Source organism: Numenius arquata, chromosome 9 (genome assembly GCF_964106895.1).
Source record: "Numenius arquata chromosome 9, bNumArq3.hap1.1, whole genome shotgun sequence".
NCBI classification, from domain to species: Eukaryota; Metazoa; Chordata; class Aves; order Charadriiformes; family Scolopacidae; genus Numenius; species Numenius arquata.
Window position 1 is genome coordinate 17143149 of NC_133584.1, and position 15094 is coordinate 17158242.

The 15094-nt window shown below is 37.7% G+C and overlaps 1 protein-coding gene across 4 annotated transcripts in view; it reads right to left on the reverse strand.

The window, feature by feature from the left end:
* Nucleotides 1–3722: 3722 nt before the first annotated feature.
* Nucleotides 3723–15094, reverse strand: part of U2SURP (U2 snRNP associated SURP domain containing) — a 45110-nt gene continuing 33738 nt past the window's right edge. For all 4 annotated transcript variants that reach the window (XM_074153198.1, XM_074153199.1, XM_074153197.1 and 1 more), the window contains 4 exons: nucleotides 9928–10038; nucleotides 7392–7510; nucleotides 6388–6564; nucleotides 3723–5107 (listed from right to left, as the gene is read on the reverse strand). In XM_074153198.1, coding sequence (XP_074009299.1) covers nucleotides 4969–5107; nucleotides 6388–6564; nucleotides 7392–7510; nucleotides 9928–10038 — 546 coding nt within the window. In that variant the 3' untranslated portion in view covers nucleotides 3723–4968. The remainder of the gene's footprint in view (nucleotides 5108–6387; nucleotides 6565–7391; nucleotides 7511–9927; nucleotides 10039–15094) is intronic.

Sequence of the window (15094 nt, forward strand, 5' to 3'; positions counted from 1 at the left end):
TATGGAGGAGCAGCAGTGGCACGAACCAGCCGTATACTGAAAGTCTTGCAATAGCTCATGCAGCAATGAGAAAAGAAATCTCCAAATACTACTATGAGCTGTTTCAATAAAATATAAGTTTATGAACTCAACAGCCTTATTCAGAAAAGTAAGCTCGGACGCAGTTTTCAGGGTTTGACTGCTAATATCAGGTTTGTAATTTGATAAACCTCATGACACTGAACTGTTGATTTCAAAAGAACTGTAATATTCTCACCTATATGATTCCACTTACTGCTGTCTTCAGCTATAGAGAATTCACTTCTCGTTGGACCCTCATAACTGCCCCAAAAATCTATATTTTTCAGCAATGAAAATGCATAGAAAGTAGACCAATCTTTACTAAAAAGACAGTAATTCCAATATTCTTCAAAACTACATTTACCTTAATGCAACCAAATATACGTGTCCTCATGTAAGTATTCAGTGTAGACCCACAATAGTTGAGAAACATCTCACCCCCAATCCCTCAGGTAGCTATATGAAAATACAGCAAGCACCAGCAACCAAAAACTAGATACAAAGTTCAGACCTTAATCCATCTGCAGAAATAAAACAACGCTTCTAATTTTTGTTATGAGCGTTAATTCCACCAAAGGACTGTAAGTGTGTGTGGAGGAAAAACCCCACAAGCAAACTGCCTGAAGTGATCAAAGACGCTAAGAACAGATTTGCCGTTTTTGGTCGATCTTGCTTTTCTCATTGCAAGATCCTAGTTTTTAAATCATGTTACATGAATTCCTTCAAGATACCTTCCTCTTACAGGCACAGTTCAGAGCACTATTTTCTTTTCAACATGCCAAGAAGAGGCCTCAAACACTGGCTGATCCCAAAGAAACCCCTAAAGGTAAAACTGGATTTCCCATTTCGGTGCCCGGTAACTCGGGTACGTGAGGCAGCACTCACACCAGACTGAAGTCTGATACAACGTTTACACAATTTCAGCTCTAAAATCCACCTCAGAAATTTATTAAGTAAAACCAGTACAACTTCGAAAGCTATCCCATTGGTGGGGACAACCATAAGTTCATAACTGAAAGAGCACGGGAGCAGTTTTACATGCAGAAAAACACAATGAATACAATAATCCAGCAACTTGAAAGGGTTCGTGTGTGCTTAGGCAGAGCTGCTGTATTAGTACAGAAGGTGATTTGTAAAGGCAGAGAGCAGTGGTACATTCGGTGTCACTGGGACACATCAATTCACCTTAGCGATAGCTCTGATTCTAAATACATGCTCTGGAAAACATCATTTGTTACCCATGTTCATCAGTGGTTTATTCTTACACTTTAAAACCTCCAAGGAGGAGGCGGGGGGTGAGGGGGAGAACACACAACAGTGCCTAGTGCTCGAGTATACAGTAATAACCTGACATCGACTTTCAGAAACCAACCCTTCTTCAAAGAGTATTACAGAAGGTATATGCAGCTGGTGTGCTCAGAAGTCAAAGGAAGTCACAGAGTTTAAAAAGGCAGTTCAAATATAAACACTTCTGCAAAACTGGTAAGGAAAGACTTTACTTGTCAGAAGGAGACTACGCGAACTCCACGCGGTGGAGTTTGTCTCCACCAAGACTGGGCACAGATGCTCAGGGCAGGAGAGTCCAGTTCTTACAGAAACACTCACAGAGGTCAAGACTGGTTCAGAAAAATCAGAGATGAACTTGCAACCTAGAAAGCCTTTGTGTAAATATCTGAATGTCATCCAGAGCGCTGGGTGGGCTTCGCCAAAATGTACCCACACAACAGTCTCTAGTACCTACCTGGAAACAGACCACACACTTCCCATCTCTGATGCGATCCCACGGCGATGGGCCTCACCAGCTGCAGGGGCGCGACTGGCAGCACTAGAACTCGGCTACAGCAAGTTTCTCTGCTTTGGAGAAACCTAAACACTAAAGCATGAATATTTACCTCAGATCTCATCTGTAAGGCAGAGCAGGAGAGGACTGAGAAGCCCCTTATCCACTTGTGCCTCCTCTCGCACCCGAAGTGAAGGGTCAGACACTCACTGACAGGAGGTGTTTGGGGGTAAGATGGGCTCTCTCTTCCTGCACAATCACAAAACCCATTTGGAAGCCCTGGAGCGCACCTCCTCAGGCCAGAGCTCTTTCTTACACAAGGATTCATCTCGATGCTACTTTCTGAATCCCAGAATCAGTATTTAAATTACCCTGATCCTACATCAAGTAGGTGATTTTTCACCATTTCACCCAAAAATGCTGCAGAAACACAAGTCAGACAGTAATGGCACACTCCCACTGTACCTTGTCCCTGCAACATGACCTAACAGAAAATAAATTTCACAGGCAGCCTAATTTTCAGTCTTCATTATTACTTTGCATCATTTACAAAAGATTTGTTACCAGATGCTGTCTCCCCCATCCTTTTCTTTGCAGAAAAGCCAAGCTCTAAACGAAACTACTTCTAAAAGAGGGGAAGAAAATGAAAAGAGTAAGTAGTATCAAAAGATGTTATTTTCAACAGGAGAAAAAGCAGGCATCCAGTTAAGTATAGAGATTCTTAATTGCTCTTAAAAGACTATTAGGTAAAAAACAGCTTTTCCAAAGCCCAGGATATGAAGCAAAAGACAAGAAGTATGAGAATGGTATTTAGAGAATAAGATACTGAAAAGAGGTATTGCATAATAAAGCTGTTACAAAATAAAGTCTAATGGATGAGCTCCTTTGCTCTCTAGCTACTTGGCTTGAGCCTTTTTTAATCACTGATGAGAATTTTCCAAAAGCTGAAGTCAAAATTAATTATTGAAAAGTATGGCTAACCTATGACACTAAGCGATTTTCTACCCTGAGGATTTTTAGCTCGTAAATGAAATACACAATTGATTCCGCAGATAAAATGTTCCTGTGGCAAGCTACCTTTACTGTCACTTCACCTAGAACATCGCCATTTATCACTCCTCCATTTATAAACAGTTACAAGACAAAAGCAATAGTTTTAAAAAAGTAAATTGGATCTGGAGTGATCTTCTTCGTATTGTAAAGTTCGGGTTCTGCCTGCCACCAACTGATTTTAGTACCTACTTTTTGCTCTAGAAAACCTTATCTAGTCTGCACCAGGTGTGAATATACAGCATTTAAGAAAAAAAATAACTTAGTTTCTAATAGCATAGCTACCAAAATCTGTACATCTGAAACACCTTATGTTACAGGGAGAAAGAAAAATATAAAAAATAAACTCTGCATATTTCTAAAACAGATTCTTTATAGTGTAATATAAAGATAAGTGTACTCTTTTCCCATTATTAACGCATCTATTCAATACTCATTCTAAGAAAGTCTCTACAGTACACATGCATTCTCCATATTTTCAGTATTCCAGACTATCTCTCAGTTCTCATTAGCAAAGAGAATTCTCCACTTAATTCTTACATTTGCAACAATTTCTATAATCTTGTAACAAAGCATCCGATCAGGAAAAAAAATGGAGAAAATATATTATTTTAAATTAAATATGCATGTTTTTCAAAAGACATTTTAGATCTTGCTTCTGAAAGCGTTGCCTTTTAGGCTCTATACACGTACAACATAAGATCTTCCCCGGCACATTTACAAAATTCTAACAAGTAGATCCACAAGTATAATAGCGGGCCATCATCCAGCACTCTGTGCCTGTAGTCAAGTACAGCTTTTGCTCTTAGAAACAGTTCACAGGAGGCCAGATCCCTTTTAATGTTACGTTTTTATTACAATCTCCCCACACCTCCAAGTATAAACATTGAACCCCCCCCATTTCTCATCCCTCCCACCCACAGAAAGGTTGCATGATAAGAGACCAAGGTGAAGCGATTTAAAGCCACATCAATGCCTAACACACAGAACAGGTTTGGAGAAGGGAAAAGCCTAACATTAAAAAAAGTTAAACAGCCTCTTGCTTCAAAAACATTAATAAATAAAATATGTAATAAAAAAATTTTAAATTTTTCCCCATTTTGACGGATTTCCACAACAGAGGGATAAATTCAATAAAATAATGTAAAAGCTGTCCTTTGGAATAAAAACCAGTTTTAGAAAACAATAGTGTACTGTAGGTTGCAATTACTGTACCTATACTTAAGGAAGAAGTCATAGAGCCTCAGGCTTGCTGTCCTTTTATTGTTCCCCAGGCATGCCATAAAAATGGCTTTTCATTGATACATCATACATATACGATATACATACACATACATATGATGCATCTCTGCAGAGGCTCTTTTTAAAAAACAAACCAACCCACTACTCTGCTGTCACAAATACTCCCTGCAATTAAAATGGAGAAATAAGAAGCAAAGATTTACTTGTAAAGCTTCTCATGGTAGGTACCAGACTGTTCAACTGTTCTTACAGTAAAATATCACGGTAGGAAAGAAAACCCATCCACTGGATTCTAAAGGTGCTTTTAGCTGGAGAGTCAAACTAGTGACAAGAGGAACTGAGCTACCACTACGCTGAAAGATCTAAGCACCATAGTATGTCCGAAATACACAGTACTTCCAAACAAACTATGAATTCCTTTAGAGATCTGTATCACCAGTGGGGCAAGAAAACAACATCTTCATTTTCTGTTCAGATTTTATTTGAAATCTAATTCAAATTGTCAAAGCTACAAAAAGGGGGAACAGTTGAGTTATTTCTGCTAGGTCACAACATTCTAAAACAAAATATCACTACTGCCAGCAGATCAGTTACACACTGATGAAACTTCTAAACACAAAAATGTTTCATTTGGGAAATAGTCACAATGAAGATATTTTGTACAATATAAAACAATGACAGGTCTACAGATGCCGATACTCATGAGTATACACGTGCATTCACCAAAAAAAAAAAAAAATCAGGAATGCTTTTTTGTTTTTTAACAGACTGTTCAGGCACAAAAACAAAACTGCATTTCCAGTAAGTGACAGCATCATAAAAAAATATTAACATTGTCAGTGTTTGCTTTTCTTTGACTTCTTGTGAGATCTGTGAGGAGAACGGGATTGAGACCTGGATTTTTTCCCTGACTTTTTAGGGGATCTGGATCGTGATCTTCTTGATCTTTTGGGTGTCCTGGAGCCAGATGGCGACCTGCAAAAAAAGAGTTTTAGGTCAAATACTAATTGATAATATCAACTTTTTCTACAGTTATTTAGCATTCATTTACTGAGCTAAACAAGATAGAAAATATTCTTCTCTAGTAAGGGGAAGTAAAAGAACAGTATCTTGCTTTTGATAAAAAGGCAATTTTTGCATTATAAGCTTTTTAATGTATTTTGGCCTTAACTTCAGTGCTTAGAGTCTGCAAGAAAAATAGCACCAACTCATGTCCTTCTTAAACCAACATAAGGAATTCACAACCTTCCACACATGCCTCAACCAGCTTGGCTCTTGTATTAATAGCAGCCTATATCCATAGAGAAGAGAACAGAGATTAAAAATTTTGTTGAATTGTGTTATGCTGAAATACTTTTGATTCTCATCAAACCTGTTCAGCTTGTGATGTAACCCCCCCACACACACTACACCAAACAAACTTACTGTCGTCTAACCCACACCTAGTAATCTGATAGAATCTCAACTGAATGACCGTCACACTAACTTTAAAAAAAAAAATCTCAAATACTTTTCTGTTTTTATTTGAATTTCTAACTTATAGGACAAGAATCTGATTACTGCAAATACGTACTATGATTTTCTCAACAGCATCAAAGGAATTTTCCTCAGCATGTCTGAGAAATCTTCTATCAATAAGATATTCTACACCTCTAAAAGAAGTTGAAGCTGATCTTTTGAGTTTTGAGCTACAAAAGCATCAATACAATAATAAAATCTCACCACAAGTTTAACATTAACTAGAGACAAATATTTGTGCCAGTCTGGAAGTTAGGCAATACCTACTTTAGAAACAAAAACCTGTAAGCAGTATCTAATCTAGATTTTTTTCATTAAAAAAACCCAAACCATAGGAGAGGAGCTTCATGTAAGCAAATCATCAGTTAAAATCTGCACATTCACTATAATTCTAGAAGTTCTACGGGCTACAGAAGATTTGTCCTTTGAAAATAAAAAGCTAATAAGCAGCAAGTTGCTTTGTTTTAAAACAGTATTTCTCAAAATTATCAGTAAGCAGGTAAACAAGAACAGAGAAGTGAACAGCCTTGGGCTAACACGGCAGGAGGCTGTAGACATTTGGGACACCAAGCGTTCAAAGATACTAACCAGGAACAAGCACTATAGTTCATTATGAGAGAAAATACTTGTGTATCAAATATGCTCTGCTAAAAACCACACAAACAAAAAAGCCCAACGAAAACACACCCATGTACTTAACTTTCCTACAACCTGAAATAGAGAAGATACCAGCTTACCTTTTGGCTTTTTTACTGGCGTCTCTGGGAGAATCTTTATGTGATGACCGAGAACGTGAACTTTCTTTGTGGGACCGTTCTGAGCGTTCTGAGCGTTCTGATTTTGGTGATGGAGATTTTGCTCGTCTACTACCACTGCTGCGAGACGGGCTAGGTGAAGCACTGTGTCGTCTTTTCCTTTGTAAAGAAATCAAGTACAGTTAAGCACACACACATGCAGAGACATACAGAGGAGTGAAAAATGTATATTAAGAAAATGGATTCCTTTCTGTAGATATTTTCTTTTGCTAATGTAACATTAGATCCTTTTAGTAATTAAAAAGTAGTATGCTTTTTATTACTTAAAACAAACAAACAAAAAAATCAAGTTTAACATGCACACCAGACTTTCTCTGGTTGAAAAAAATTAAGACCTGTGACTCATCTTTCTTTATTCCAGTGTAAAAACATTCTGTTGTAGTTTCCTGAAAAGCAAGGTATCTTACTGGATCTACACTGAACACCATGGAAGAGTCTAGCTATACAAGTATTAGAAGATCAGGGTGTACAATCAACTACCCTAAAAGTAGCTGTTTTGAAGAATTTTCACTATGAGATGAATAGCATTCAAACCACCGCAAATAATTTGTGGTATGACTTCAGTACAGTTTTTTAATACACTGCACTCAATTTACTGCTAAGAGAGAGCTAAATGTACCCTGTTTTCAACAGGTCATTATTTTACCATGCTTCCTCAAGGCCTAAATGAACCGAAAGTGGATTCTATTCAAAAGGGTACGTTACTTGGGGCAGAATAAAAGTGACAGTTCCTTTAAAATTCTGAAACATGTTTTAATATCCAAAGTACTGGGTTTTTTTGTTGTTGACTTTTTTTTGTTTGGGTGGTTTTGTGCTTTTCTTTTAAAATAAGATGCATGATACCATGTAATTTCAAGGCTGCCATTGTATACAAAGATACCATAAGGCTTTTCGTCCCACCCACTTTACTCCAAGGAAAGCCATACCTCTCTTTTCTTGTTGGCGTACATTCTTCCTTTTCCTTCTTATCTTTGGACCTGGATTCATTTTTTTCCTTGTCCTTTTTGTCTCTGTCTCGTTCTCTTTCCAACTCTTTTTCTTTTTCCTAAATTATTAGAAGCATTCATGATTTCAGATGAGGTGCGACTAATTATTAAGTAAAGACAATCAAGCTAATCACAAACAGCACAAAAGCAGTGAGTACTGAAGGAACACAGCACATTTTCTGGGAAGGAACTAATGGCCACACCATACTTGCTCTCCAAATCTTTACTGCTGCTCTGCACACAGCAGAAAGATTTATTGTAAGACAAACACTGACAAAAACACGAAGTATGTCACCCTACGTGAGAAAGTCTGAGTTTTCAATTGGAAGTGAACAGTCTTCAATTTTACAAATTTCAGGGAAACATTACAGTTGTAACAGATTTTCTAAACTAAATTAAACATGGAAGAATAGCAGGAACCTCTTTTTACTTAAAACATTCATTAATCCAGATTGAAAATTGAGATAATCTCATAACTACAAGACATTTAAAGATGAAACAACAATACAAACAAGATTCTGCAACAATGTCTACTCTGTCAAAAAAACCCACAAACATGGTCCATTTCTATATACCAGCAGGACCATTCTGAAACAAAATATATACCCTAAGTACATCTCATTTATTTGTCAAATAGTTAGAAAATTAATCATACTAAAATAAGCCTAAACCATCCGCAAATCTGAACACAGAGATCAAAAGATGTGCTTCTTTCAGTACTGGCATAAACTCCTTCCATGGCAATAAACATATTCCCTGCTCACCCAATACAGAAGACAAAGAAGGGGTGATTTAGCTAAAAGGAAGAAAGGGGTGGAGGGGGATAATAACTCAATTGCAGGAAATACCAGGACAGCTATACTAATCTAGTCTCACGTCTTCTTTGCATGGAAGACCAAGCAGTAAAATTTGAGTGCACCCCTCATCATTATATGCACTACTGCAAACTATTGTGACATTACACTAAAAATTAATGGGCTCTTAAGATGCGCCTAGCTTATTTGATAGCATAACTAATTATTTCATCTTGATAAACAGGAATAAACAGTATTTTAAATAGCTGAAAGTTCCTATTATTTTAACAATATACAATATTACTAGGAAATTTACTCTTGGAAAGCTTATTCTATAGTAAATTAGACAAAAAATGATGACCCACCACCAAGTTCGTGAGAAATGCAATCAGATCCAGTATTGCACTATTATTATACAAACTAGCTTTATTATGGCATTAAAGAAAAAGATAAAGTTATTCCCTTAACAATGGTGTTGTTATTGTTTTAAAGAACACCCATTATCATAAAATATTTCTTAACTATTACCTTCATCATTGAAAGTGAAACCAGAAAAGCAATATAATTATTAAAAATCTAAATATTGCAATCTGGTTGAATTAATTCAACACAAGGCATGTAATAGTTATCAGGATTATGATCTGGTTTTTTTAAACTACTGTCTCCCTAAACTTTCTGTATTTACTGCACAAATCACTTCTTTCTCCAATTATGGAAAACACTGAGGAAGTGGAAAGTTTTAGGATACAACTACATTTAAAAGGAAAGTTACTTATAAAAACTGAAGTCTCGACTGGTAACATCAACCTCCAAATCTGTAAATCTCCTTCAGGAATCAGCTTTCTTAATTCTCTTTCTTCAAGGCACCGTGCAAAATTACTTTAGTGAATTAGTCAAATATTGAGCAACAATTAACGAGAAGAACAAGTGACAAACACCTGGTGAAGACTGCCTATTTGAATTTAACTTCCAAGAAACCGCATGGGTACCTAATTTCATCATTGATCTATCAGGCTGTGAAACCAGATTAGAAAAGCAACTGCCACTTACTCTCTCACTAAACACATTGTCCAAACAGGCTACATGTTATGTTTTAAAGATTCAAGATCACATGACATCACATACATGATGCTAATTTTCAAAGCCACTCTGACTTCATAGTCCAGAGAGGACTACTAAAAATGCTAGTGGTACAGAATTATTCACTTTTGGGTGACAGTATGACCTGGAATTATCCAGGAAATCTTAGACACTGGAGAATCAGAAGCACATACACTGCTTAGTACTATTCTTTCTCTTCCTTTGGAAACCTTTAGCACAACGGCTCAATTATTAAAAGCAAAATGAGAAGTCTGATGTACACCTTCAATTGCCAGCTCTCCCTTTCCTTCCCCGCACCTAGCAGTTTGCTCTATGTAGTAGGTCCAGAAGTGTCCTCTTTATGGTTTCAATACATTCTAATGACACCCATCTGTACAGTGTGAAATACTACATTATTTTAATTAAAAAGAGATATTATATCTACTCTACAGAAAGCACTTGGATTTAGACATGCAATTCGACATTACAGTAGAATTTTAATGAGAACCATGTGTAGTTATATTTAATGCCACCTTACATTTGATAAACTCAATAAAAAGCTTACCACAGAAACAGAGCCAAACATAAAGAACATTTCTTACCCTCTGGAGCAGCTTGTCTCTATAGTGTTCAACCTGTTCCTGAAAACTCTGGCCTGGTTTCTTGGGTCTTTTCCCAGACTCTAACTCATCCTGAAACTTCATCACCTTAAGCTGTGAAAATAATACTGACCATTAGGTTATTGGACTTATTATTATCCAGTCGAGCAGGTGGCTGAAAATGAAATTTCCATGATTTACAATCTGCGTTCTTAATTCTTTCTATACAAGTTTGTGCACAAAAAGACACTAGCTGCATTTGAACTGGATCAAAGCAACAAAACCACATATTCATCTGCAGGCACCTGCAGTTGTTTACAGACATGTTAAGAACTAAAAACAAAGGGATTTTTTTTCTGTTATTCTACTAAATTTTATTCCGGTCATTAAAACACTGCACCCTTATACTTCTTAGATCATTATCTATTTTTTTTCTTGCAAAATAAGATCATTTACTGCAGGTGTCTTAATATATTGTTTCAACTCCTCTCCTCTATTCCAAGTTTTCCTTCAGAAACTGCCTTTTTTTCCATTTAACCCTAAATATTAAAATCAAATGACTGCCACGATTAGGATGCAAAAAGTGATTTTACTAACATAATGCTCTTTCATGTGCTATCAAGCTTAGCAACAAAATTCAGTTCACTAGTGCTACTAAATGTAACACTAAATTTACTGCGGTAATATCCCTGACTGAGTCACAAAGTTAAGCAAATGTCAGAATTTTTCCATGTGTGGTTTGTTTGGGGTTTTTTTGGTCTATATACACTAAAACCTTCCTCCAAGTTGATTCACATCATAAAACTTCATTCACATCTCTTAACATTTGTCAGTTCTTTATTCTCACTGACATGGCCTTTTACAATCAATCTTTCAATATTTTTGTACAAAGAGATGTCTCTTTCTTGGGGGGTGGGGGGGGAAGGGGGCAAGGAGCTTGGTAATAAGTCGTGTTGTATTTGTCAACCATCTTCCAAATGTTTCTGGTCTGACCCTCCTATATTTCCTGTTTCAATACCGACCTCCACGGTCATACATATGAGTATATTTTTCCAGTGCTTGAGGTTTCATTTTTAGTGAACACACAAAGTATTTTTCTCTTTAGAAATAATAACTCTTCCACACTGAAAACACACAAAGAAAAGACTCTGCAACTGTGTCTATTCTGATTATCTGAAAAGGATTCTTATTCTCCAGGTCCTCAATTCCCTAATATGAAGTAAGCAAAAAAATCAAACCCTAAAGGTTTTTTCTTCCCTTTCAAAAGCAGCAAGGCCAGACTGGATATGCATATATTGTCATCAGCCCTTCCAATTACTGACTGAGCAGAAAGGAAAGGTATCACAAAAACAAACTAATCACAGAAACAAATACATTAAGAAACATAAAAGCCAGGCAAAGATAGCACTACTTTGAACAGGATCCCCTTCGCTTATGCCAACAACACACTTCTCACTTTAGTCTCAAACATGATGGAGCAATTCGTTGGGTGGGTGTAAGGCATTGCTGTCATGTACCACGGTAAATTTCTGACCAATGTTCTGCTTGCCTCCCTCATTTACACAGTATGCTTTACCTACAGTTAAGCTTTTTCATGTTTGCCTACAATTTAGCCAATTAAATGGTCAGCAGCCCTGCTGGAAAACTGACATCCTCATTTGTCACACACCACTCCACCTTCCATAAGGGCATTTTTCCTTCTCCTCCCCCTTCAGATGTAGAAGTTTCAAAAGCAGGAATACCTCTTGGAACCACAGCATCACCCTGTACCACCTGTTCATCAAGACTGCATTCTCTACCATCATGTAGACTCCAAGGCCATTAGTTGCTCAGCATGCTCAGTACCGAACAGGAGCACAGAGGAGGCTTAGCTGATCCAGAAGGCCCCTTGGGCTGTCATGGTACAAACACACCCATAAGACTTCTACTTTGTTTTTCCAACTAAATCACCCAGGGAGGGGGGAACAGACAAGGTGGTCATTAGCAGGTGCCTAGAGAAAGAAGAGAGGAAAAACAGGAAAAGCCTATACAATAAGCACTGATTCAACACCTCCCCAAACTCCAACTATGCAACTACGTTAAGATTGTATGGTTTCCCAAAACAGTTGTGGTCTTCACAAACCAATCATCAATGGATCTTTCTTCCACATACTTGCTGTATCTCCCTTTGAGCCCATCTAAACTGACTCCTTTTAGAAAGATTCTGTGAGTAGAGGAAAGGAGCTCTAGCACATCCCTCAGAAAAGGTGACTAAGCATTACAAAATGCTGAGATGGTATCAACAGCTCACTACAGAAAGATCGTTCTCTTCTGCTTTCATTCTCCATTCCTGCGCCTCAGGCAAAGGGTTCCTCCTCCACCCTGCCCTTACAGCAGCTGCAGCGCTTGGCTGAGCCATCCATCGGCCAGATCAATTCACTAACCCAGTAGAAGCCCACCCCCCAGCTTCAGTTATTTTTTTCCCTGCATTAGTGAGATGTACTAGCTCAGGGGAAGAACAAGCAAATGCCAGAGCTCACAGGTAGGATCACGATATCTTCTTTCAGCAGAGGTGAGCAGTTAGATCACATCAGCTCATCCTACACCTTCTTATATAGCAGCTTTTGCTGTTTGCTCTAAAACATCAGCACCATAACTATGTTTGAAAAGCAAAAGGAATTACTTTGGTTCCAAAGTCCAGAAAAGAATTCTACCACTCAGAATTATTATATGAACTTATACGTTTGGTTATCGCCCTTCACTATTTCACTATTCGTAGCATATTGACCACATGATATTCCTATCATACAGTTCCAGATACGCACCCAGGAGACAGAGATCCTTAAAATTTACACTTGTACCTGCTTAAGCATCTAATTGATGCATTTTGTAAGCGTTCCTCTTTGTAAACCTGCATTTAGAAAGAACTAATATATTCTCATTGAATGGGTTATTCTTTAATTATTTTTGTCCAAGACAAAAACTATAAAGCCTGTTCATCCTTAGGAGTAGATACATTGACTTTATCTAGACTATCTCTGGAATCAGTAATACAAATGATAATATGGAAGGGGAAATTCTTTCAAAACCCTGTGCCAAAACTCTGTAATACTAATTTCTTAGACTCAGGAGTCTCCCACAGCACAGAGTTTAGAGGATTTCAGACTGCAATGCAGAAGTGTCAAATATCGCTGGAGTTCCTGCGAGCAATCTCTGCTAAACACTCCAATGCAGGGATTGTATTTCTCACTAACCACGAAAAGGTATCTCTCATAGCTTCAAGGTAAACAGCCTCTTGTCTATTGGTTCTCATCTTGAAATCTTCTCTCTTTCTCCTCAAACTCATTTGAGGAGAGTTTAAAAGATTCAGCCTTTCCTAGAAGTTGAGGCCTTGATGACAGACTAACTAGTAAGCTAACAAGCTACAGAAAAGGGCAACAACTTGCTACCATGGTTCAGGGAAACCACAGACTGACACAAACTGAAGCCCTGCCTGTAGCTTTTTGCATTCTGACAGACAGCTGTGCTGCAGGCAGTCTCCCTTGCTTAAAATGAATTCTATTTCCAAAAACCGTTCTCTTTTTACGCACTGGGCAGGGGCATAGTGACAGAGCACAGACACAGGACGGTACAACAGAATCCAACCCTGCATCTCCTGGAGCTCAGGGGTACATAGCAGAAAGGCTGAACAGGAAGTCTCCTACCCCTCATTAAGCAATCAAATGCTACTTTGAGGTCTCAGATGGCTAACACAAAGGTGAGCAAAGGCAGATACTAAAGAGGGCATATGTCCTTTTTGACCCTTTTGGAAGCACTGATACATCTGGATTCATGAAGAACCTGCCTCCTGCTGCAGATGAAGCCTGCGCTGGGCTTTTTTGGGGTAGGATTATAAGATCTTGCGCAGCAAGATGGCGACAGAAGTAAAGTACCTTAGAGAAAGGTCCAAGGAGGACCATGCTTTATTTGTGAGTTTTTGCACCCTCTGAGGAAACATGCTTAATGAACAATTTAAGAAATGTAAAATTCCCATTTTTCTAACACTTTACAGCTCTGAGGTCTCTTTACAAAAAGGACTACACCTTTCTTTTATATGTTCATGGGGCAGGGGAAGACAGTAACACACACGCACAGCACCATGAAGACTATCCTGCAATTTGAGTTAAAACGTAAAGCGACAATCTTTCCACACTTATAAAAACAGTAAAGAAATCACTGTTCTTCAGTGTTACAAAAAAAAAACCTCTGCTCTTGCTAAGTTCTGGAAAGAATTTACGCTTCAGCAAGGTTAAAAGGGGTATGGGGGAAGGCAAACAAGGGGTTAATAACTTGCCTTCTCTAATGGCACTGGTCTGATGGCTGTGACCAGTTTGTTTCCTACTGTGCTTTCCCCTCCCAGCTGACAAACTTACAAACTATGCCAAAAGAAGGAGTTCTTGTATTCATAAATTTCAAAAAAAATGCATGAAAAAATGTGTTTCAGCTTCCCTGGTAGTCACTGTGTAAGCTGCCAGAGAATTAGCCTTGACCATTTTTTTTGCCGAAGATTTTACATGACATTTAATATTAGATGCCATAATTGTTAAAGCTGATAATTGTTGTGGTTTTTTTTTCTCAGTTCCTCCCCTCAAATTTAACAATGGATGTGTTCTTTGGCAGGGACTGGGTACATACTAACAAGAAACTTTAAATGTGAATGATTTAAAGTAGTACACAGAGTACTCTCCTGTCAATGACAAACTTGAGAAGGAATTTTAAAATTTAAGTACTTCTACATAGTGTCTGAAATGTTCTGAAAATGGAATTGACAAAAGAGGATTGTTAATTTTTTCAAGTCTGAAACTGAGATGGTAATTTACTTACCATGAAGAATACAGATGGCAAGATGCACTTGAAAACCTCAAATATTTACCACCTAAAACTGTCACAAACCAGATACATTGACAAAAGAACTTACAACACTTGTGCAGTGTAAAACTGACAATGATTGAAGTGAATCACTTCCAAATCTGCATCCACAACTGCCAGGATAACATCTATAAAAACAGATACTCAATCTGAAAGGAGCTCTTTCCGTAACCACCACAGTCACTATTACAGCAAAATGAAAACTAATTTCACCCGTACTTTCGTTAGTCTAACAGCATATATTTTCTACAGAACTACTGCCACCATGAGTCAAGCCAAATAT